Below are 19566 nucleotides of genomic sequence, written 5' to 3'. Positions count from 1 at the left end.
CTGAGCCTGCTGGCCAATTATCTAACATTCATTTTTAGCAAGTTGTGGAAAACCAACCATGTGTTTTGAGCAATAAATTATTATAAAACTCTGTCTTAGCATGACTCATCAAGTTGTTTACTTGAATTGGAAGAAGGAACCACATGACAATCTGGAATTCACCCATTTTGAATAATGCCAATTGATGAGATCTATAAGCCCTCAAACTACATTTTGGTGGGCAAAGAGTAGATGAAACTGAGATCTCCTCTAATAATATGGAATCTGGAGACAAAAATCACTTTTTCCTGTCTTGTCTGGGAAACCCAAAATCAGGTAAGTCTGGAAATTGTTGTAGTCTCATTGGAAGGCAAAGAACTTTCTTTTGCTTTCCTAATTAACTTGACAAAGTGTGTTAGACAATTATTGTCATCATATATGGAACTTCCTGACACAATTCTATATGTTAATCACTCATTGCTTCTGTGAGGTGTATTTACACCAGACTTTCACAATCAATCATAGGAATTTTAAAATCCTCACCATCTCTAACTATTTCTTTGCTCTTATCAAGTTCCAACTTTCACGGAGCCCCTTGCTGGGAAGACAGGTGTCTGCCCAGACACACTGTGGAATCTGCTTGGCTGGTTCAGATGCACCACTGCAGTTGTGTTCACTCTTCATTCATGTTTATTCATGAATTTAAGAAAAAACTCCAACATTTTCCATGCTGTGAAAAACTTCTGTATAGAATTCATTGGTTATATGTTGAAGGCCATCAGCCCAGATGGCTTTAAAACAGATTAGGCAAATTCCATGAGCAGAATAGTCAACAACCTTCGCTTTGTGGTGAAGGTTGTTGAGAGTGTGGTGGCACGACAGTTGCCCCAGTACCTGGATGAAACTGTCTATCTAGACCCGTTCCAGTCCGGCTTTCGGCCTGGTACAGCACGGAGACGGCTTTGGTCGCGTTGGTTGATGATCTCTGGAGGGCTCGGGACAGGGGTTATTCCTCTGTCCTGGTCCTTTTAGATCTCTCAGCGGCTTTTGATACCATTGACCATGGTATCCTGCGGTTGGGGGGTTTAGGAGTGGGGGGCACCATATTTCGGTGGTTCTCCTCCTATCTCTCTGACAGTGTTGTCGGTGTTGGCAGGGGGGCAGAGATCGACCGCAAGGCGCCTCATGTGTGGGGTGCCACAGGGGTCGGTTCTCTCGCCTCTCCTGTTCAACATCTATATGAAGCTGCTGGGTGAGATCATCAGTGGTTTTGGGGTGAGGTACCACCTGTATGCTGATGACACTCAGCTGTACCTCTCCACCCCTAACCACCCCAACGAAGCTGTTGAAGTGTTGTCCCGGTGTCTGGAGGCCGTGTGGGTCTGGATGGGGAGAAACAGGCTTAAGCTCAACCCCTCCAAGACGGAGTGGCTGTGGATGCTGGCATCCCGGTACAGTCAGCTACAACCACTGCTGACTGTTGGGGGTGAGTCATTGGCCCCAATGAAGAGGGTGCGCAACTTAGGCGTTCTCCTGGATGGACGGTTGTCTTTTGAAGAACACTTGATGACCGTCTCCAGGAGAGCTTTCTATCAGGTACGCCGGATCCGCCAGTTGTGCCCCTTTCTAGACCGGGATTCCTTATGCACAGTCACTCATGCTCTCGTCACTTCTCGCCTGGACTACTGTAATGCTCTCTACATGGGGCTCCCCTTGAAGAGCACCCGGAGGCTCCAGTTGGTCCAGAATGCGGCTGCGCAGGTGATAGAGGGAGCCACTCGTGGCTCCCATATAACACCTCTCCTGCGCAAGCTGCACTGGCTGCCTGTGGTCTTCCGGGTGCACTTCAAGGTATTGGTTACCACCTTTAAAGCGCTCCATGGCTTAGGACCGGGTTATTTACGGGACTGCCTTCTGCTACCATTTGCCTCCCACCGACCTGTGCGCTCCCATAGAGAGGGCCTCCTCAGGGTGCCGTCAGCCAAACAATGCCGACTGGTGGCTCCCAGGGGGAAAGCCTTCTCTTTGGGGGCACCTACCCTCTGGAATGAGCTTCCTCCAGGACTTCGACAACTTCCTGACCTCCGGACCTTTCGCCGCGAGCTGAAGACTTATTTATTCTTCTGTGCAGGACTGGCATAACAGGGAAATTTATTATTAATTTTATGGGGTTTTTATAGTTTTTTTTAATGTATATTTTAACAAATGGGCCAAACTGAATAGGTTTTTTAAAATTGTTTTTAAATTGTATATTGTATTTACTTATTGTTGTTTTATCTGGCTGTAAACCACCCTGAGTCCTTCGGGAGAAGGGCGGTATAGAAATTAAATAATAATAATAATAATAATAATAATTTATTATTATTATTATTATTATTATTATTATTATTATTATTATTATTATTATTATTATTATTATTATTATTATTATTATTATTATTATTATTATTATTATTATTATTATTATTATTATTATTATTATTATTATTATTATTATTAACAGAATGTTGAGGGACTGAAAGCATCGTGGTGAGACTGGCTGGAAAAACAGCAAGCTCCGATGAGCTCCGTGAAAATTCAACTGGACAAACTGCTGGGTGTGTGTGTGTCTTCAGATAGGAACCATCCTGCGGTGAAAGCGGGCGAGACACAACAGAAGGAGAGGCATCTCAGATGACCAAGAGGAATGGGTAAGTTCCTTGATAGGCCAGAGACAGCTGTTCGGACTGGCAGCGGGGGTGGCGGCCATTGCAAAATGACCGCTCTGAAGCTGGGGCAACTGGACTAAGCTTTTGTGCAGGAGCGGTGTTTGAACAGAGTGCTGGAACTGGGTGAGTGATTGGCCATAGGTAAAAGAAAATTTTGAATTTGGACATTAAAAGATGTTCCGGAGCTGAAATGAGCGGCTAATTGGCATTTTGGGAAATTCCATGGAGGGAGGAAGGTCAAAGCAGAGGCTAAAACATCAAAGCCCAAGAAGGTTTTTGCATTTACAATTGGATTTGGAGAAACTAAAAATAATAAAAGAAATGAACTCGAGGAAAAGTATTTTTTTATGTAGATTTAAAGTATTTTTGACAGTTTTGACAATTAATTGTCTTAAGCCTTAAGAGCACTGTGGATTTAAGAGAGACATCTGCTGGTGGAGAGTACCGCAATACTTGGTGGAAGATAGAAGAGAAAGTACAGTTGTAACCTTGACTACCAGAAAAGATAACTTGGAAACTGTGAGAACTTTTAAGGAGCATTTGTCTTTCTACATTGCTTGGTTTCTATTTTCTACGGCTGTGGAAGTTAATAAATTTTCAACTTGGAGTGGACTGGACAAATATTTGAATTGGACATCAGAATTAGAAAATAAAAAGATACAATATGGATTTTAAGTTCTAATTAAATGTGATATAATTTAAACGTTTTAACAATTGGTTAAACTGGCAATATGGAGTCTTGGATGTATGAGGAATTAATTGAGATGTTTAAAAATATGTGTGAATCTCAAAAAGGTAATAAAAAGTCAGAAATTTTGCTGGAATACACCGAGCAGAAAATAGGAGAGAAGGTGGTAAAAGAGAGCATAAATGAGGAGCAAGAAAATAATTGAAGGAAAAGGAATTGAAAACAAAAAGCAGTTAGATGATTTCACTGGGATTTATAGTGGCACAAAAAGAGCGGACAGGGGGAACGTCTCCCAAAAAAGAATCTATCAAAGGGTAAAGAGGGAAATAGTGGGAAGAGATTAGGAGAAAGCTTGGGGAGAACTATTCAAATAATATACTTAAAAGTGAGAAAAAGGATTCAGAAGAAAAGATACAATACATATAAAAAGAAAAAAAGAAAGAGAGAATGGGGTAAAAGGAGAAAATTACCAAGAATTGGAATTTTGGAGAGACCAAGGGAAAATGGTTAAAGAGGGGAAGATTAGTGGAAAAGAGGAAGGAAAATAAGGTATATATTAGTAGATTTAAGGGAATTGCATTAATATTATTAATTGTGGATGGTCAACCAAGTTAAAGAGTTTTTATGTCAGATTTGAATATGATAATGTATATTGCTCATAGTAAAACAGATGAAATGTGAAATGGCAATTTGGTTTAATTTTGAAGACAATTTAAATTAAGAGAAGATGTTAAAATGGAGAAATAAGATAATTAATTGATGTTATTGTAAGAGATTAGGAATTAAAGACAGATAGTGATATTGTTTATGTACCAAGAAGAAAATAAGATAAGAGAAAGAAATATGGAAAGAGAATATTATGGCTGAAATTGGAAACAGAGATATGATGTAAAATGGATTTGAAAAAAGACCAACATGGCAGAAGTTGAAATAATAAGATATGGTGAAAAAGGATTAATTTGTGATAAAGGATTATATAAAAGAGATAAATATTGGAAAAAAATGGGAAGATTAGAATAGATTATAAAGATATTATGTATAAGATGTATGATGTGACCTGGTCAACACTCTGTTCATAAAATATGAAAGATGAAAGAAAAATTCTAATAAAACTTGTTTCCCCCCCCAAAAAAACATGATTATATTGTCCAGGGTTAAGATGTTGGATGAGGAGCAGGGAAACCCAGGTTCTAGTCGCCTCTCAATCATGGAAGTTCCTTGGAGAACCATTCATTCTCCCTCAGGCCAAACTACCTCACAGGACTGTTGTGACAGGAGGAGGGAGCAATAAGTAGGTCACTTTGGGCTTCTGTTACAAAATGCACAATAAACATAAATTATAAAATGGACCTTAGAATGCTAGTTCGTGAGCCACCCCCTAATGGCCTCTTTGGGAAATCAGCTGATAAACTATATCACTGCCCTTCTCCTCCTCCTCCTCCTCCTCTTCCTTCTCCTTCTCCTCCTCCTCTCCTCCCCTCTTCCCCCGCTCCTTCTTTCCAGGTCAAGAGAGTGAGTGGACTAACAATATGGGTGGGACATAGGAAACTATGTGGAACCAGGATAAACACCTCCATTCTAAAATCACCATGATGTAAAAAAGATGTTGAGAGACTCGAGAAAGAGTGAAGAGAAGGGCAACAAAGATGATTAGGGGGCTGGAGGCTAAAACATATGAAGAACGGTTGCAGGAACTGGGTATGTCTAGTTTAATGAAAAGAAGGACTAGGGGAGACATGATAGCAGTGTTCCAATATCTCAGGGGTTGCCACAAAGAAGAGGGAGTCGGGCTTTTCTCCAAAGCACCTGAGAGCAGGACAAGAAGCAATGGGCGGAAACTAATCAAGGAGAGAAGCAACTTAGAACTAAGGAGAAATTTCCTGACAGTTAGAACAATTAATCAGTGGAACCACTTGCCTGCAGAAGTTGTGAATGCTCCAACACTGGAAGTTTTAAAGAAAATGTTGGATAACCATTTGTCTGAAATGGTGTAGGGTTTCATGCCTGGGCAGGGGGTTGGACTAGAAGACCTCCAAGGTCCCTTCCAACTCTATTGTTGTTGTTGTTGTTATTATAAAATTGATCGTTCTGTTTTTCCCTCTTATTTTAAAACTTGGCCTTCAGAGTTGTTGTGCAACTTGGACTTGGAGAGATAGAAACAAAATGAGTGAAACCCAAATATTTAATTCCCAATGAAATATGGTCTCTCATTTCTAATAATAATAATAATAATAATAATAATAATAATAATAATAATAATAATAATAATAATAACAACAACAACAACAACAACAACAACAACAATAATAATAATAATAATTTAATTTCTATACCGCCCTTCTCCTGAAGGACTCAGGGCGGTTCACAGCCAGATAAAAACCAACAATAAATAGATACAATACAAATAAAAAACCAATGTTAAAAAACTTATTCAATTTGGCCCCTAGTTAAAATACATTAAAACCATAAAACCCCATTAAAATTAAAACTAATAGTAAAAATTCTATGCCAGTCCTGCGCGGAAGAATAAATACGTCTTTAGCTCGCGGCGGAAGGTCCGGAGGTCAGGAAGTTGTCGAAGTCCTGGGGGAAGTTCGTTCCAGAGGGTAGGAGCCCCCATGGAGAAGGCCCTCACCCTGGGGGCCGCCAGCCGACTTTGTTTGGCTGACGGCACCCTGAGGAGGCCCTCCCTATGAGAGCGCACGGGTCGGAAGGCAAACGGTGGCAGTAGGCGGTCCCGTAAATAACCCGGTCCTAAGCCATGGAGCGCTTTAGAGGTGATAACCAGCAGGAGAAGAGCCTGATGGCCTACAAAGGGGCTCCAGAGCTATGTAGAATGTTTTATTTCAATGCACCTTCTTCAACAATCTAGTTGTGAATCATTTAGGAGCTCATCACCATATCCTGGGATGATTCATTCTGTTGCATAGGAGGTGTGCCACCCACAACTCCTTCCGACTACTTTCCCAATCCAGACACCTGACTTCTTCTTCAAGAGTTGCCGTAAACACCTGCAACGAAGCTTACAGAAACAGGTTGAGAAGTAAAGAGCAGAAATGGCCACCTCCATTGCTAAGTCTGGCTAAAAACACCTCTCAGCTAACTATCCTATAGGCAACTTCAAGCACCAATTCACTACTGATGATCGTAACTAAGGAATAAGCTGGTCTCCTATCCCACTTGGGCAAAAATTATTTACTAACTTGGAGGCTGGCTTTGTAAAACCAGTTGCACAACTGCATCAGACTGGCTGAAGAAATTTTGAAGAACTGTCACTTCCTCTTGCAAAGACTATAAAACTTGCTACTACCAAAAAATCAAAATGTTCTAGAAGAAGAGACCATCCCTTGCCAGCCATTAAAGGTAGGTAATTAACAGCTATTTATTTTTCTTCATTTTATTTTTCTGCATATTGGCACTAAGTTTTTTTTTAAAAAAGGAAAGTTCAGAAAAGATGAAAGTGAATCTAGTCCCTTTCCTTGATTATCTACATGTCCTTTGCTTAGTTTAAGTTCTTTCTGCATATCTAGCAATTATGAGAGGGAGGGAGGGAGGGAGGGAAGGAGAGAGAGTTTGGTCTAGTGGTTAAGGCACCAGACTAGGAACCAGAAACAATGAATTCTAGTTCTGCCTTAGCCTTAAAAACCAGCTAGGGGATCTTGGGCTGGTCACTTTCTCTCAGCCTAACTCACCACAGAGTTGTTGTTGTGGGGAAAATAGGAAGAGGAAGGAGTATTATAAATGTTCATCCCCTTGAGTTGTTTATAAAAATAATAAAGGCAGGATATTAAATAAATGTATAAATTTCATCCAGAAGCTAGAGACTAAAATAGAGAGGTTGGCTGGCTGGCAGGATAAACAACTGAGCTTTTAAAAATGGCAATACATCTCATTTCATACAATGCAGCAACATTCTTGAAAGATAAAAAGCATTTTTAAAGTTTACAGAATTAGAGAATATCAGAGTTGGAATGGACCTTGGAGGTCTTCTAATCCAATTCCTGCTTAAGCAGAAGATCCTATAGAATGACAGCCAAATGGCTGTTCAATCTCTTCCCACAACCTCTGGAGGCAAGCTGTTCCACTAATTAATTGTTCTCACTGACAGGAAATTTCTCCTTAATTCTAAGTTAAATTAATAAGCTTTAATAAGCTTTGATAAGCTTCCATCTGTTATTTGCCCTTAGGTGCTTTGGAGATTAGGTCAATCCCCTCTTCTCTTGACAGCCCCTCAGGAATAGAATAGAATAGAGCTGGAAGGGACTTTGAAGGTTTCTACTCCAGCCTCCTGGTCAAGCAGGAGAACCTATAAGGTGTGCTTATACAATAAGTGGAATAATCTCATATTGATTGTAACTTTTTCCAGGTCCACCGACTGTCCTACAGTTACAATGCCTTGTCTGCTATGCCCGTCTCTCTTGTGCTGCCTCCTCCTCCTCCTTCCTTTTCCATTAGCTTCCAGTTCTGCGTCTAAGGGAGACACAGTGGTCATAACCAGAAGTGGCCCTATTAAGGGCAAGCGGTTCCTGGCTGGCCTTAGATCTGTGACAGCCTATCTAGGCATTCCTTATGCTGAGCCTCCCTTGGGGAAGTTGCGTTTCCAGAAACCTCTTCCACATCAGCCATGGAAGCAAACACTGGAAGCAACCAGTTTTGGCAATTCCTGCCCTCAATTTATTTTCCGGGACGTCCCTGAAGCAGATATATGGTCTCCTAAAACACCACTGTCAGAAGATTGCCTTTCCCTCAACATCTGGGTGCCACATCCACAACCTTCTTCACCAGTCCCTGTTTTGGTCTGGATACACGGAGGGGGATATATAATGGGCACGTCTTCTGTGGACGCATTAAATGGGGCACCCTTGGCTGCCGCTGAGAACGTCATTGTGGTCACCATCAATTATCGCTTGGGATCCATGGGCTTTCTGTACTTGCCACCAGCTGCTCCAGGGAACCTAGGCTTATGGGACCAACAGCTGGCCCTGAAGTGGATAAAAGAGAATGCAGCTGCCTTTGGGGGAGATCCTTCTCGGGTGACCATTTTTGGCCACAGTGCTGGAGGAACTTGTGTGAATTTCCATCTTCTTGCGCCAAAAAGCCAGGATCTTTTCGCCCAAGGGGTGATCCAGAGTGGAACAGCCAATGGCTTCTATGCTTGGAGGTCTCCCGAGGAAGCCAAACAAAAAGCACTGGAATTTGTTCATCTGCTAGGCTGCTCCAAGGGCAATAATCCCAGCATAGTGCATTGTCTGCAAACAAAAAATGTTTCTGAACTTATTCGGCATGAAATAGCTCTGTTCTTAAAAGGTGGCTTCCTTGTGAATTTTCCCTTCAGGCCAACCACAGATGGGGAGTTTTTGCTTGGTGAACCAGAAAAGCTCATGGAGGAGGGGCAAATTCAGGTCAAACCAGTCCTCATAGGTGAAACCTCTGATGAAGCAGCCTCATTTGTCCACTTTGTTTTTCCTAACATCACCGACAATCTCATCAATCAGGAGCAGCTTCTGAAAGGGATACAGCTGTTGGTGCCAAATGCAACTGAAGATTTTATTCAGACTATTGCACTCAAATACAGTGAAGGAAATCACGGCCCAGCGAAATACCGCTCTGCTCTGTCCCACTTCTATACAGATCGGATGTTTGCATGCCCAATGAGGGAGGCTGCAGGAAATATCAGGAAAACTGGGAGTCCTGTATATGCCTATTTATTTGCACATCGCCCTTCATGGTCAGTTTGGCCTGAATGGATTGGGGCATCTCACGGTGCTGAGATTCCTTTTGTTTTTGGAACCCTTAAATCAGCGCTGCCTTTCAATCAAACATACACAGAGGCTGAATCCAGGCTGAGCCGTAAGATGATGCATTACTGGGCAGAGTTTGCCAGAACTGGGTAAGTGGTTCCCTTTTTAAAAAAAATTTGTATTTTAAATCCAAAGAAAGCCTTTCCCTTCAACAAAGGCACTTTATATCTAAAGTAATGAAGCCATAAAAGTAATGCCCGCTATTCTTTGCATATGTTTACAGGTTGCGTTAATACAAGTAGTTCATGATTTACGACCACAGCTGGGACTAGAATTCTGTTGCTAAGCAAGACAGTTGTTAGGTGAATCATGCCCAATTTAATAACCTTTCTTACCACAGTTATTAAGCAAATCACTGTAACTGTTAAGTACAATATATTGTTGTGTCTTGCCCGCCCTCCGAGCAGCCGGGGCCTTCTTACCTGCTCCCGAACACTGAGGAATGTATGCCTCCCGGCCCAAGTCCTGGCTCCATGCCCACACAAACTGCAGAAGAAGGAGCATCTCCCGGCCCCAGCCCTGACTCCATGCCCAGGCAAACGGAGCAGCTAGACCCCTCCCCCTCCTCCACAGCATGTGAGCCTGAGGAGGGTTTATTCCCAACAGCTGCTGATTGGTGTGACCCTCGCATCAGAAGGCTGGATAGGCGGAGGCAACAGAAGGAAGGGAGGGGCAGGCCTTAATGAGTGCTGAGTCATGGAGCCACACCCCATGGCCTATATAAAGGATCTGCTTTCTGGCAGTCTCTGAGTCAGGCAAAAGTCGAACTTATCTTGCTGAAGTCACTTACTGGTCTCCTGCCTGCTCTGAGGACTTTGCTAGGACTTTGGGCAGAGCTGCAGAGGCAAGCCTGATTCGGATTTCCCTGACCCGGCCGTCAGCGGAGGAGTGGGACACGACATATATGATTTTGTGAATCCAGCTTCCTCCACTAACTTTGCTTGTTGAAAATCAGCTGGAAAGGTTGCAAATGGTGATCATGTGACCCCGGGACATTGCAGCCATTGTAAATACATGCCAGTTGCCAAGTAGCCAAATTTTGATAACGTGCAAGAACCAGTTGTAAGTCACCTTTTTTCAGTGCTATTGTAACCTTGAATGGATGTTAAATGAATAGTTATAAGTCAAGGACTACTGTACTGGAAACAGCCATAAAATTTTTAAGGATTCTTAATAATGTCACTTATAGATAATTGTTCTTTTATGAGCTCAGTGGTATCACACATATTCCAGGGTACATTATTTCTCCAAGTGGAATAAAGGAGGCAAAAGGGAGATAAGAAACAGAGCATTACTCTACCATTAAGAGAACGAGCAAAGGCTTGGAAGGGAGTAAGTAGGGAAGGGGAAACTCACAAGAGGGAGGGTGCCCAGGGTGTGAGGATTGGGACTGGCAGATCCAAGAGTCTACGAGGAGCTGACCTGGGTTTGGATCAGCAAGGAGGAGACCCAAGAGATTTCACCAAGCCAAAATCCCTCGCTCCCTCAAAGTCCCCTTTGGGGGTTCCTCTTGGTTGTAGTTTCTCAAGTCAAAACCAGTCTCTTTGGGAAAGCTACATCAGAATAACAGAATTGGAAGGGACCTTGGAGGTCTTCTAGACCAACCTCCTGCTCAAGCAGGAGACTCGATTCCATTCTGGAGAAGTGGCTGTCCAATCTCCTCTTAAAAACCTCCAGCGATGAAGCACGCATGGCTTCTGAAGGCAAGCTGTTCCACTGATCAATTGTTCTCATGGTCAGGAAATTTCTCCTTATTTCTAGGTTGGTTCTCTCCTTGATTAGTTTCCATCAATGTCCTTTTCTTCCTCCATAGGAATCCCACTCGGTCCGCAGCCAGCAAGAATAAGTGGCCACTCTATAATGCCAAAGAAAAGAATCTCTTCCTTCTTAATACGAAGCCATTCCAGGAAAGAGAGATAGAACACTGTGATTTTTTAAAGAGGCTTTTTTCAAAGGCTGAAGAGACACGTAAGTTCAGCTTTTAGTTCTGCCTTTGGAAGGGAGTACTGGTTGATGAAAAAGGTATTTTTTAAAATATATCAACTATAATCGCCCATCTCACTCATAAAGCAATCTCTAAAAATTGATTTTATTGCCACTCTTTGCTGAAATATACTCATTTGATTTTACACTGGGCAATTTTGTAATGCTAGTGATACATTTTGTAGAGCAAGCATATTTCATGATGTCCTAAGAGTTAGGTCTCTAGTAATGTCCTCTAAGTAAGCCTTAGTTGCTCACATAAAGACAACAACAACAACAATGCATCCTAAAACATCTGGATCACTGCTTGACCACCATCGTCATTGACAAAATTCCTCTCAGGCAATTGTAAAAGGCAGCTTTATCTGGAATAGCTTACATCCTGCAATGATAATTTTAATATCATCAAAAAATATCTGCCCATTCCAATTTTTTGTGAAGGACAGAGTAGGTGGACAAAAAATGTTAAATCCAGTCTAAACATCTGGCTGACCATATGACAAACAATAATGTTTTGATATATATTTAATAAATATTTTCATTGTTCTGCAGAGGTGTCCCAATGTGATTTTCTTTCATCAGACTAAGAAGAAGACAGAAGGTAGGAATGAGGGGTATGTTCTCCACCTAGGTTATTCGTAAAAATAATAAAGGAGATATATATATAATAAACAAAAATAAATAAAATTATCTTATTCTAACTAATTAAAGAGAACAGCATCCTGGAATCTCTACTCTGCCTGTGTCTTGAACTGGCCTACTATGAAGGCTGCCACTTAGGTTGAACCTCTTTGAAAATGGCACCCATATCTCAAAGGCACCATTTGAAAACCTAGCTGCAGTTTTGTTGGCTTCAGAATAACGGTTGTGTGTTTATTTCTCTCAGGAATCAATCCAGACTTCTCTTTAAAGCCTGGGGAAATGATGACAAGCTGCACCAGAGAACCTTCCAGAAGCATCCATTGTCCTTTCAGGCTGGTGGGAAGTTGGAAGACAAATAAGGATACAACTAAAACCCACATCACTTTTGCTGTTAAAATAATAAATTGCTAGGAGTAATTTGTTATATCTTGATTTGAGACAGGCTTTTAATTAATCCTGCTCCCTCAAAAAGAATCTCTTAATAAATGCTGTCTGAATTCTTAGGATAAAAATCCTTTTATTTTCACAATGAAGGGAAATAGTAATAAGGATGTAATAAATAATAGTAGAATATAATATACTGGAATACTAAAATTAGTAGAAACTTGTTATTCTGTAAACATTTGTTTCCTGTAACACAAAAATGCTACATTATGCCTTCGTATTTGTATTTCCTGTAACTAACTTCCTGTAATAAACATATGCTGTATTAGGCCTCTGTAAAGTATCTGATATGTTCCTGCCATCAATCTGAATCCACATCAATCTTATTCCTGTTTTTCTTCTGCCATCCAAAGCCTGGTGCTTATCTCAGTTTGGAGCCACATACATCATCCCGGGGACAATTTACACCTCAACCCCACAACTTACACCTTTGATCTGTGTTGTGAAGCTCTCAGTTCCATTCCTGCAGCACCAGGGGACCTAGTGGCCAATTGGGAGAACAAAGGCATAGTCAAGGATGAGATAAGAGTAATTGGGAGGCATTTATCCTTTGCAGGGCTATTGGATAGAAACTTAAATTAGGAGGCTGGAATTGGGGACTTAACTGGTGCTTCTAACAGTATAAAAAGGATGCCATACCTTCTCTGAGGTATGGCCTTTCCTTACATGTCTCTTTTAGTATATGTTTGGAATGGTTTACCCAACTTTTTACTTTTGATCAAAATTAAACGCTGATTCTTTCTCACAAGCCTCCACTTAAGTTCTTTTGGCTCATTGTTGGCTTAACGACTTGCCTGCAGAAGCTGTGAATGCTCCAACACTGGAAATTTTTAAGAAGATGTTGGATAACCATCTGACTGAGATGGTGTAGGGTTTCCTGCCTGGGCAGGGGGTTGGACTAGAAGGCCTCCAAGGTCCCTTCCAACTCTATTGTTATATTATATTATATTATATTATATTATATTATATTATATTATATTATATTATATTATATTATATTATATTATATTATATTATATTATATTATATTATATTATATTATATTATATTATATTATATTATATTATATTATATTATATTATATTATATTATATTATATTATTATATTATATTATATTATATTATATTATATTATATTATATTATATTATATTATATTATATTATATTATATTATATTATATTATATTATATTATATTATATTATATTATATTATATTATATTATATTATATTATATTATATTAGTGCATAGCCAGACTTTACATTTCTGGCGCCCAAACAAGGACAGGGACTCAGAGGCACTGTTTTCCTTCAAGGTGGCAGTATTCAGTTTCCCACAAGCTGAACCCTCTTGAGGCTTGGCAGCGGCCTTCACCACGGTGGATGGAAGAAACTGGCGAGTACCAGAGATGACGTCAAGAGCGCTCCCGGCAAGTTTGAACCAGTGACATCGGCCTGGTCAGACATCGGCGGATTCTGATTCCAGCCAGACCTGAACAGCTTAATTAAAGAGGCTTGAACCATGTAGTGGGGAAGATTTTACTCTGCTAGGTGAGGTTGGGAGTGGAATGTTGCCTTATGTGTGTGTGAATGAGACGAGGGAAATTCCTACTAGAGGTTTGCCTTCGAAGTGAGTGCAGAGATCCAATCTGCGGTACTGGTTCTTCGAGAGGAGTCAAGCCAGAGACGATCGCTTTAAAAGGAATATGACTGGTGAAATAAAAGTCTGAAGTGCAGGGAAGGGTTCTGACCAACTTCAAGCTGACAGGGGAGATCTGAGAAATCCCTTAGGAAAAAGGGAGAGTTTGGTCAAGCTCCGAGCCTATGGAAAGGTCCGAGAAATCCCCCTTACTGAAAAATCCCCTTAGAAAGCTTGAGACTCAGGGGAGGGTTCTACCAACTCCGAACTGACGAAAAGGTCCGAGAAATCCCTTAGGGGAAAAGGGAATAACCACTAGGCCAAACATATACTACGAAGTAACTGCACACATTTTTGCGAGGGTAGTATGGTAGACAGATAACACCTCCTTCCATGTGTGTGTGTGTGTCATAAAAGCCAGGATGGTGGCTGAAACTATGTGATTGATTCACACAAAAAAGGGAATAGTTACCACCTGGAATTTGACATCATCTTTGCTTTCAAATTATATTATTGAATCTAAATCATCTAAGTCTGGATGTAATAGTGTTACCTCTTCTTTATCTTACTATTTATGTATTTTAAGTGCTTCATCCTACTCTTACCTAACATCAACAATGTCATCAAAAAAGCACAACAAAGAATGTTCTTCCTCAGCCAACTCAGAAAGCTCAGCCTTCCCAAGGAGCTGCTATTAAGTTGTATAGAGCAATTATTGAGTCTGCCATTTGCACCTCTATAACTGTCTGGTTTGGCATTACAAGCAAACAAGACAGACACAGACTTCAACAGATAATTGGGACTGCAGAAAAAATCATTGCAACCAGCCTGCCTTCCATTGAGGACCTGTATACTGTATATATCCTACAACATCTTGAATCTCCAGAGACCTATGCAAGAGTCCTCTTTGTAGACTTTAGCTCAGCATTCAATACCGTCATTCAAGACACTCTTCTAACTAAGCTAAACCAGCTACAGGTACCTGAACAGACTTGTAAGAGGATCATAAGCTTCCTAACAAATAGGAAGCAGCAGGTGAAGCTAAGCAGAATCATATCAGATACCTGTACAATTAGACACTCTCTAGGCGTCTTCTCCGGCGCTTCATCTCCCTCAGCTCCTCGGAAAACCAAGGAACTGGTTGAGACCGACGCCGGGTCAGAGGCCGCAAAGGCACGACACGGTCCAAAGCTCCAGCCGCTGTGAATGTCCGTATAGTAAGAGTCCGGCAAACAGGCCCATCCTGGACCAGTCAAGATGACAACTGATAATACCGGCAATTCTGGGTGAGCACAGTTGAGGAATAGTTCTTGGGCGGTAGATGGATAACACCGCCATGATTCAGTCAGTTTCACCAACCCCTCATTATACAGTCCCGAGGGGTGGTTAAAAGAGGATGGGGGAAGCTGTTACACCGCTAGGCCAGGGGCATCCACTAGGCCAGGCCGCTCAGCCGCTAAGCCATCTCTCTCCCAAGTCCGGGGGGGGGAGCAGGATCTTAAAAAGATCTTAAAAAGGTCCCCCCCCCACAGGCGGTCCATAGACGTCCTCTAGATGGTAGAGATGATAAAGAGAGGGCGTCCGCTAGGCCCGAGGACAGCCTCCAAGATGACACCAGCAAGGCCCAGGTCCCGATTACTCTGGCCACTGGTCACGGAAATTCCTGGGGACCGGAGCATGCAATCGCTCATAAACAGCGCGAGCGAGCCCCAAACCTGATGTGGCCCCCTTCCATCATATCTGCCTCCCACTTACCGTAGTAATAGCTCGACCCTGACAAACTGGAACGATACTCTCCACAACCCTAGGACCTATTAAGTTACCGTGAACACATGGTGGACCTAGCCCTTCCTGCCCCCACCCATCCACCCCTTAAAATTCCCATTAAAACTCCCTTAAAAACGGTTAAAACAGTTAATTAAAAATCCCCTAAGTCTCCTATTTTTGGCATGCCACCTCTCGGGGTTCCAAAACCTGTCCTCAAGATGGACCCTCCATAGTGAAGGGGCCAAACCCATGAGAGGGAATCTCGCAGGGCAAGAAGGTCAGCCGCTGTGAATGTCCGCATAGTAAGAGTCCGGCAAACAGGCCCATCCTGGACCAGTCAAGATGACAACTGATAATACTGGCAATTCCGGGTGAGCACAGTCGAGGAATAGTTCTTGGGCGGTAGATGGATAACACCGCCATGATTCAGTCAGTTTCACCAACCCCTCATTATACAGTCCCGAGGGGTGGTTAAAAGAGGATGGGGGAAGCTGTTACACCGCTAGGCCAGGGGCATCCACTGGGCCAGGCCGCTCAGCCGCTAAGCCATCTCTCTCCCAAGTCCGGGGGGGGGAGCAGGATCTTAAAAAGGTCTTAAAAAGGTCCCCCCCCCACAGGCGGTCCATAGACGTCCTCTAGATGGTAGAGATGATAAAGAGAGGGCGTCCACTAGGCCCGAGGACAGCCTCCAAGATGACACCAGCCGAAGGCCCAGGTCCCGATTACTCTGGCCACTCGGGTCACGGGAAATTCCTGGGGGACCGGAGCATGCAATCGCTCATAAACAGCGCGAGCGAGCCCCCGAAACCTGATGTGGCCCCCCCTTCCATCATATCTGCCTCTCCCACTTACCGTAGTAATAGCTCGACCCTGACAAACTGGAACGATACCCCTCTCCACAACCCTAGGACCTATTAAGTTACCGCCGTGAACACATGGTGGACCTAGCCCCCTTCCTGCCCCCCCACCCATCCACCCCCCCTTAAAATTCCCATTAAAACTCCCCTTAAAAAAACGGTTAAAACAGTTAATTAAAAATCCCCTAAGTCTCCTATTTTTGGCATGCCACCTCTCGGGGTTCCAAAACCTGTCCTCAAGATGGGCCCTCGATAGTGTAGGGGGCCAAACCCGCGAGAGAGGGGAATCTCGCAGGGCAAGAAGGTCAGCCGCTGTGAATGTCCGCATAGTAAGAGTCCGGCAAACAGGCCCATCCTGGACCAGTCAAGATGACAACTGATAATACTGGCAATTCCGGGTGAGCACAGTCGAGGAATAGTTCTTGGGCGGTAGATGGATAACACCGCCATGATTCAGTCAGTTTCACCAACCCCTCATTATACAGTCCCGAGGGGTGGTTAAAAGAGGATGGGGGAAGCTGTTACACCGCTAGGCCAGGGGCATCCACTAGGCCAGGCCGCTCAGCCGCTAAGCCATCTCTCTCCCAAGTCCGGGGGGGGGAGCAGGATCTTAAAAAGGTCTTAAAAAGGTCCCCCCCCCACAGGCGGTCCATAGACGTCCTCTAGATGGTAGAGATGATAAAGAGAGGGCGTCCGCTAGGCCCGAGGACAGCCTCCAAGATGACACCAGCAAGGCGTCCATCAGGCCCAGCTGCGATCTCCAAGCTAGGCTGCCCAACCGGCCCGGCCGCCAGAATAGGCCGCTGGAATAGGCCACTCGCCCGCTGGGCCCACTGGGCCACACAACCGGCTCCGACCCCCAGGCCAGTTCGCCGGGCCCAGCCGCCCACCGTTGGGCCAAGCCGTCGCCAGACCGGTCAGGCCAGGCCCGGCCGCCGCTACCGCCGCTGCCGCCGCTGATGGCAATGCCGCTGGGGGGAGAGAGCTCCAAGGCTCCTCCCGAAGCAACGCCGAGCCGACCGCCGCTGCCGCCGCTGCCGAAGGCCTGGCCGCCGCCGCCACTGGCGGGAAAGACCAGGCCAGGCCGCCATCACCGCAAAGTAGTCTATTGATGAGGGGAGAGAGCTCCGGGGCTCCCCCCAAGGCCATGCAAAGCCCGGCCGCCGCCACTGCCGCCGAAAAATTCGAAAAAGCCCAGCCGCGGCCGCTGGCGCTGGAAAAGGCCGGGCCATCGCCGTTGGGGGGAGAGCGCTCCGGGGCTCCTCCTGAAGCGACCCGGAACCGCCCAGCCCCAATCTACCCCTCCCCTGACTGATCGCACTGCCCTCTACCCGGGCGGGGGTACCAACCTGCCTTCCATTGAGGACCTGTATACTGTATACTGTATACCTGTATACTGCACGAATCAAGAAGAGGGTCATGAAAATATTTACAGATCCCTCACATCAAGGACATAAACTGTTTCAACTCCTACCCTCAAAACGACGCTATAGAGCGCTGCACAACAGAACAACTAGATACAAGAACAGTTTTTTCCCGAAGGCCATTCTCTGCTAAACAAATAATTCCCTCAACACTATTTACTAAATCTGCACTACTATTAATCTTCTCATCGCTCTCATCACCCATCTCCTTCCACTTATGACCGTATGACTGTAACTTTGTTGCTTGTATCCTTACAATTTATATTGATATTGTTTCCTGATTGCTTATTTGTATCCTATGACTATCATTAAGTGTTGTAAGTGTTGGACCTTGATGAAGGTATCTTTTCTTTTATGTACACCGAGAGCATATGCACCAAGACAAATTCCTTGTGTATCCAATCACATTTGGCCAATAAAAAATTCTATTCTATTCTATTCTATTCTATATTAAGATGACACTATAGGGCATTGCATGCCAAAACAATTAGACACAAGGACAAATCCCCCCCAATACCATTACTCTGCTAAACAACTAATTCCCACAACATTGTCTTATGTCCCTGGGATGTCAAACCACCTAGTAGCCTATATTACTATCTTTCCTAATACCTATTTCCTTATCTTCTTATGACTATAGCTTTTTTGCTTGTATCTAATGATTTATATTAATTATTTCATTTAGGATCCTAGTATAATTTATGTTGTTTGCTTATTTAGTAACTTATGACTATCACTAAGTGTTATGATTTCTGATCAATGTGTATTATGGTGATTATGATCATGATTTATAACTTGTTGCTTGTATGTACACTGAGAGTTTATGCACTGGAGACAAATTCCTTGTGTGTCATACTTGGCCAATAAAGAATAGTTCTATTCTATTCTATTCTATTCTATTCTATTCTATTCTATTCTATTCTATTCTATTCTATTCTATTCTATTCTATTCTATTCTATTCTATTCTTATTTTTTGTGCTCTAAAAATATCAGTAAATATCATAAAAATTTCACGGGATACATTCTTTGTATCCAGTAATTGTCCATTACTTTAAAAGCATACTGTATGTTTTTTAAAATGAGGTTTAAACGGGGAGGTTTACACATCCTCTCCATTTCTTTGTTACCTTCTGGGAGGAGGCTTCACAGTATCCAAATGTCATTTTGAATGTGTGCCAGTGTGTACACAGAAAAAGTGAGAATAAAGGTTATTTTATCTTATAGAATAGAATAGAATAGAATAGAATTTTATTGGCCAAGTGTGATTGGACACACAAGGAATTTGTCTTGGTGCATATGCTCTCAGTGTACATAAAAGAAAAGATACGTTCATCAAGGTACAACATTTACAACACAATTGATGGTCAATATATCAATATAAATGATAAGGATTGCCAGCAACAAGTTATAGTCATACAGTCATAAGTGGAAAGAGATTGGTGATGGGAACTATGAAACGATTAATAGTAGTGCAGATTCAGTAAATAGTCTGACAGTGTTGATGGAATTATTTGTTTAGCAGAGTGATGGCCTTCGGGAAAAAACTGTTCTTGTGTCTAGTTGTTCTGGTGTGCAGTGCTCTATAGCGTCGTTTTGAGGGTAGGAGTTGAAACAGTTTATGTCCAGGATGCAA

General features: G+C 42.9%; 1 protein-coding gene across 3 annotated transcripts in view; it reads left to right on the top strand.

Moving 5' to 3' along the window:
- The first annotated feature begins 6368 nt into the window (after positions 1-6368).
- LOC131191675 (acetylcholinesterase-like) overlaps positions 6369-19566 on the top strand; it is a 28889-nt gene continuing 15691 nt past the window's right edge. The window contains exons 1-5 of one of the 3 annotated variants that reach the window (XM_058170059.1): positions 6372-6738; positions 7742-9265; positions 10990-11144; positions 11712-11760; positions 12046-12993. In XM_058170059.1, the coding sequence (XP_058026042.1) occupies positions 7767-9265; positions 10990-11144; positions 11712-11746 (1689 nt within the window). In that variant the 5' untranslated portion in view covers positions 6372-6738; positions 7742-7766 and the 3' untranslated portion in view covers positions 11747-11760; positions 12046-12993. Of the gene's footprint in view, positions 6739-7741; positions 9266-10989; positions 11145-11711; positions 11774-12045; positions 12994-19566 lie in introns of those variants that run through there. The other 2 variants (XM_058170060.1, XM_058170061.1) reach the window with 2 other exon arrangements.

Source organism: Ahaetulla prasina, chromosome 2 (assembly GCF_028640845.1).
Source record: "Ahaetulla prasina isolate Xishuangbanna chromosome 2, ASM2864084v1, whole genome shotgun sequence".
Classification (NCBI taxonomy): domain Eukaryota; kingdom Metazoa; phylum Chordata; class Lepidosauria; order Squamata; family Colubridae; genus Ahaetulla; species Ahaetulla prasina.
This window is presented reverse-complemented; position numbering and strand designations above follow the sequence as displayed.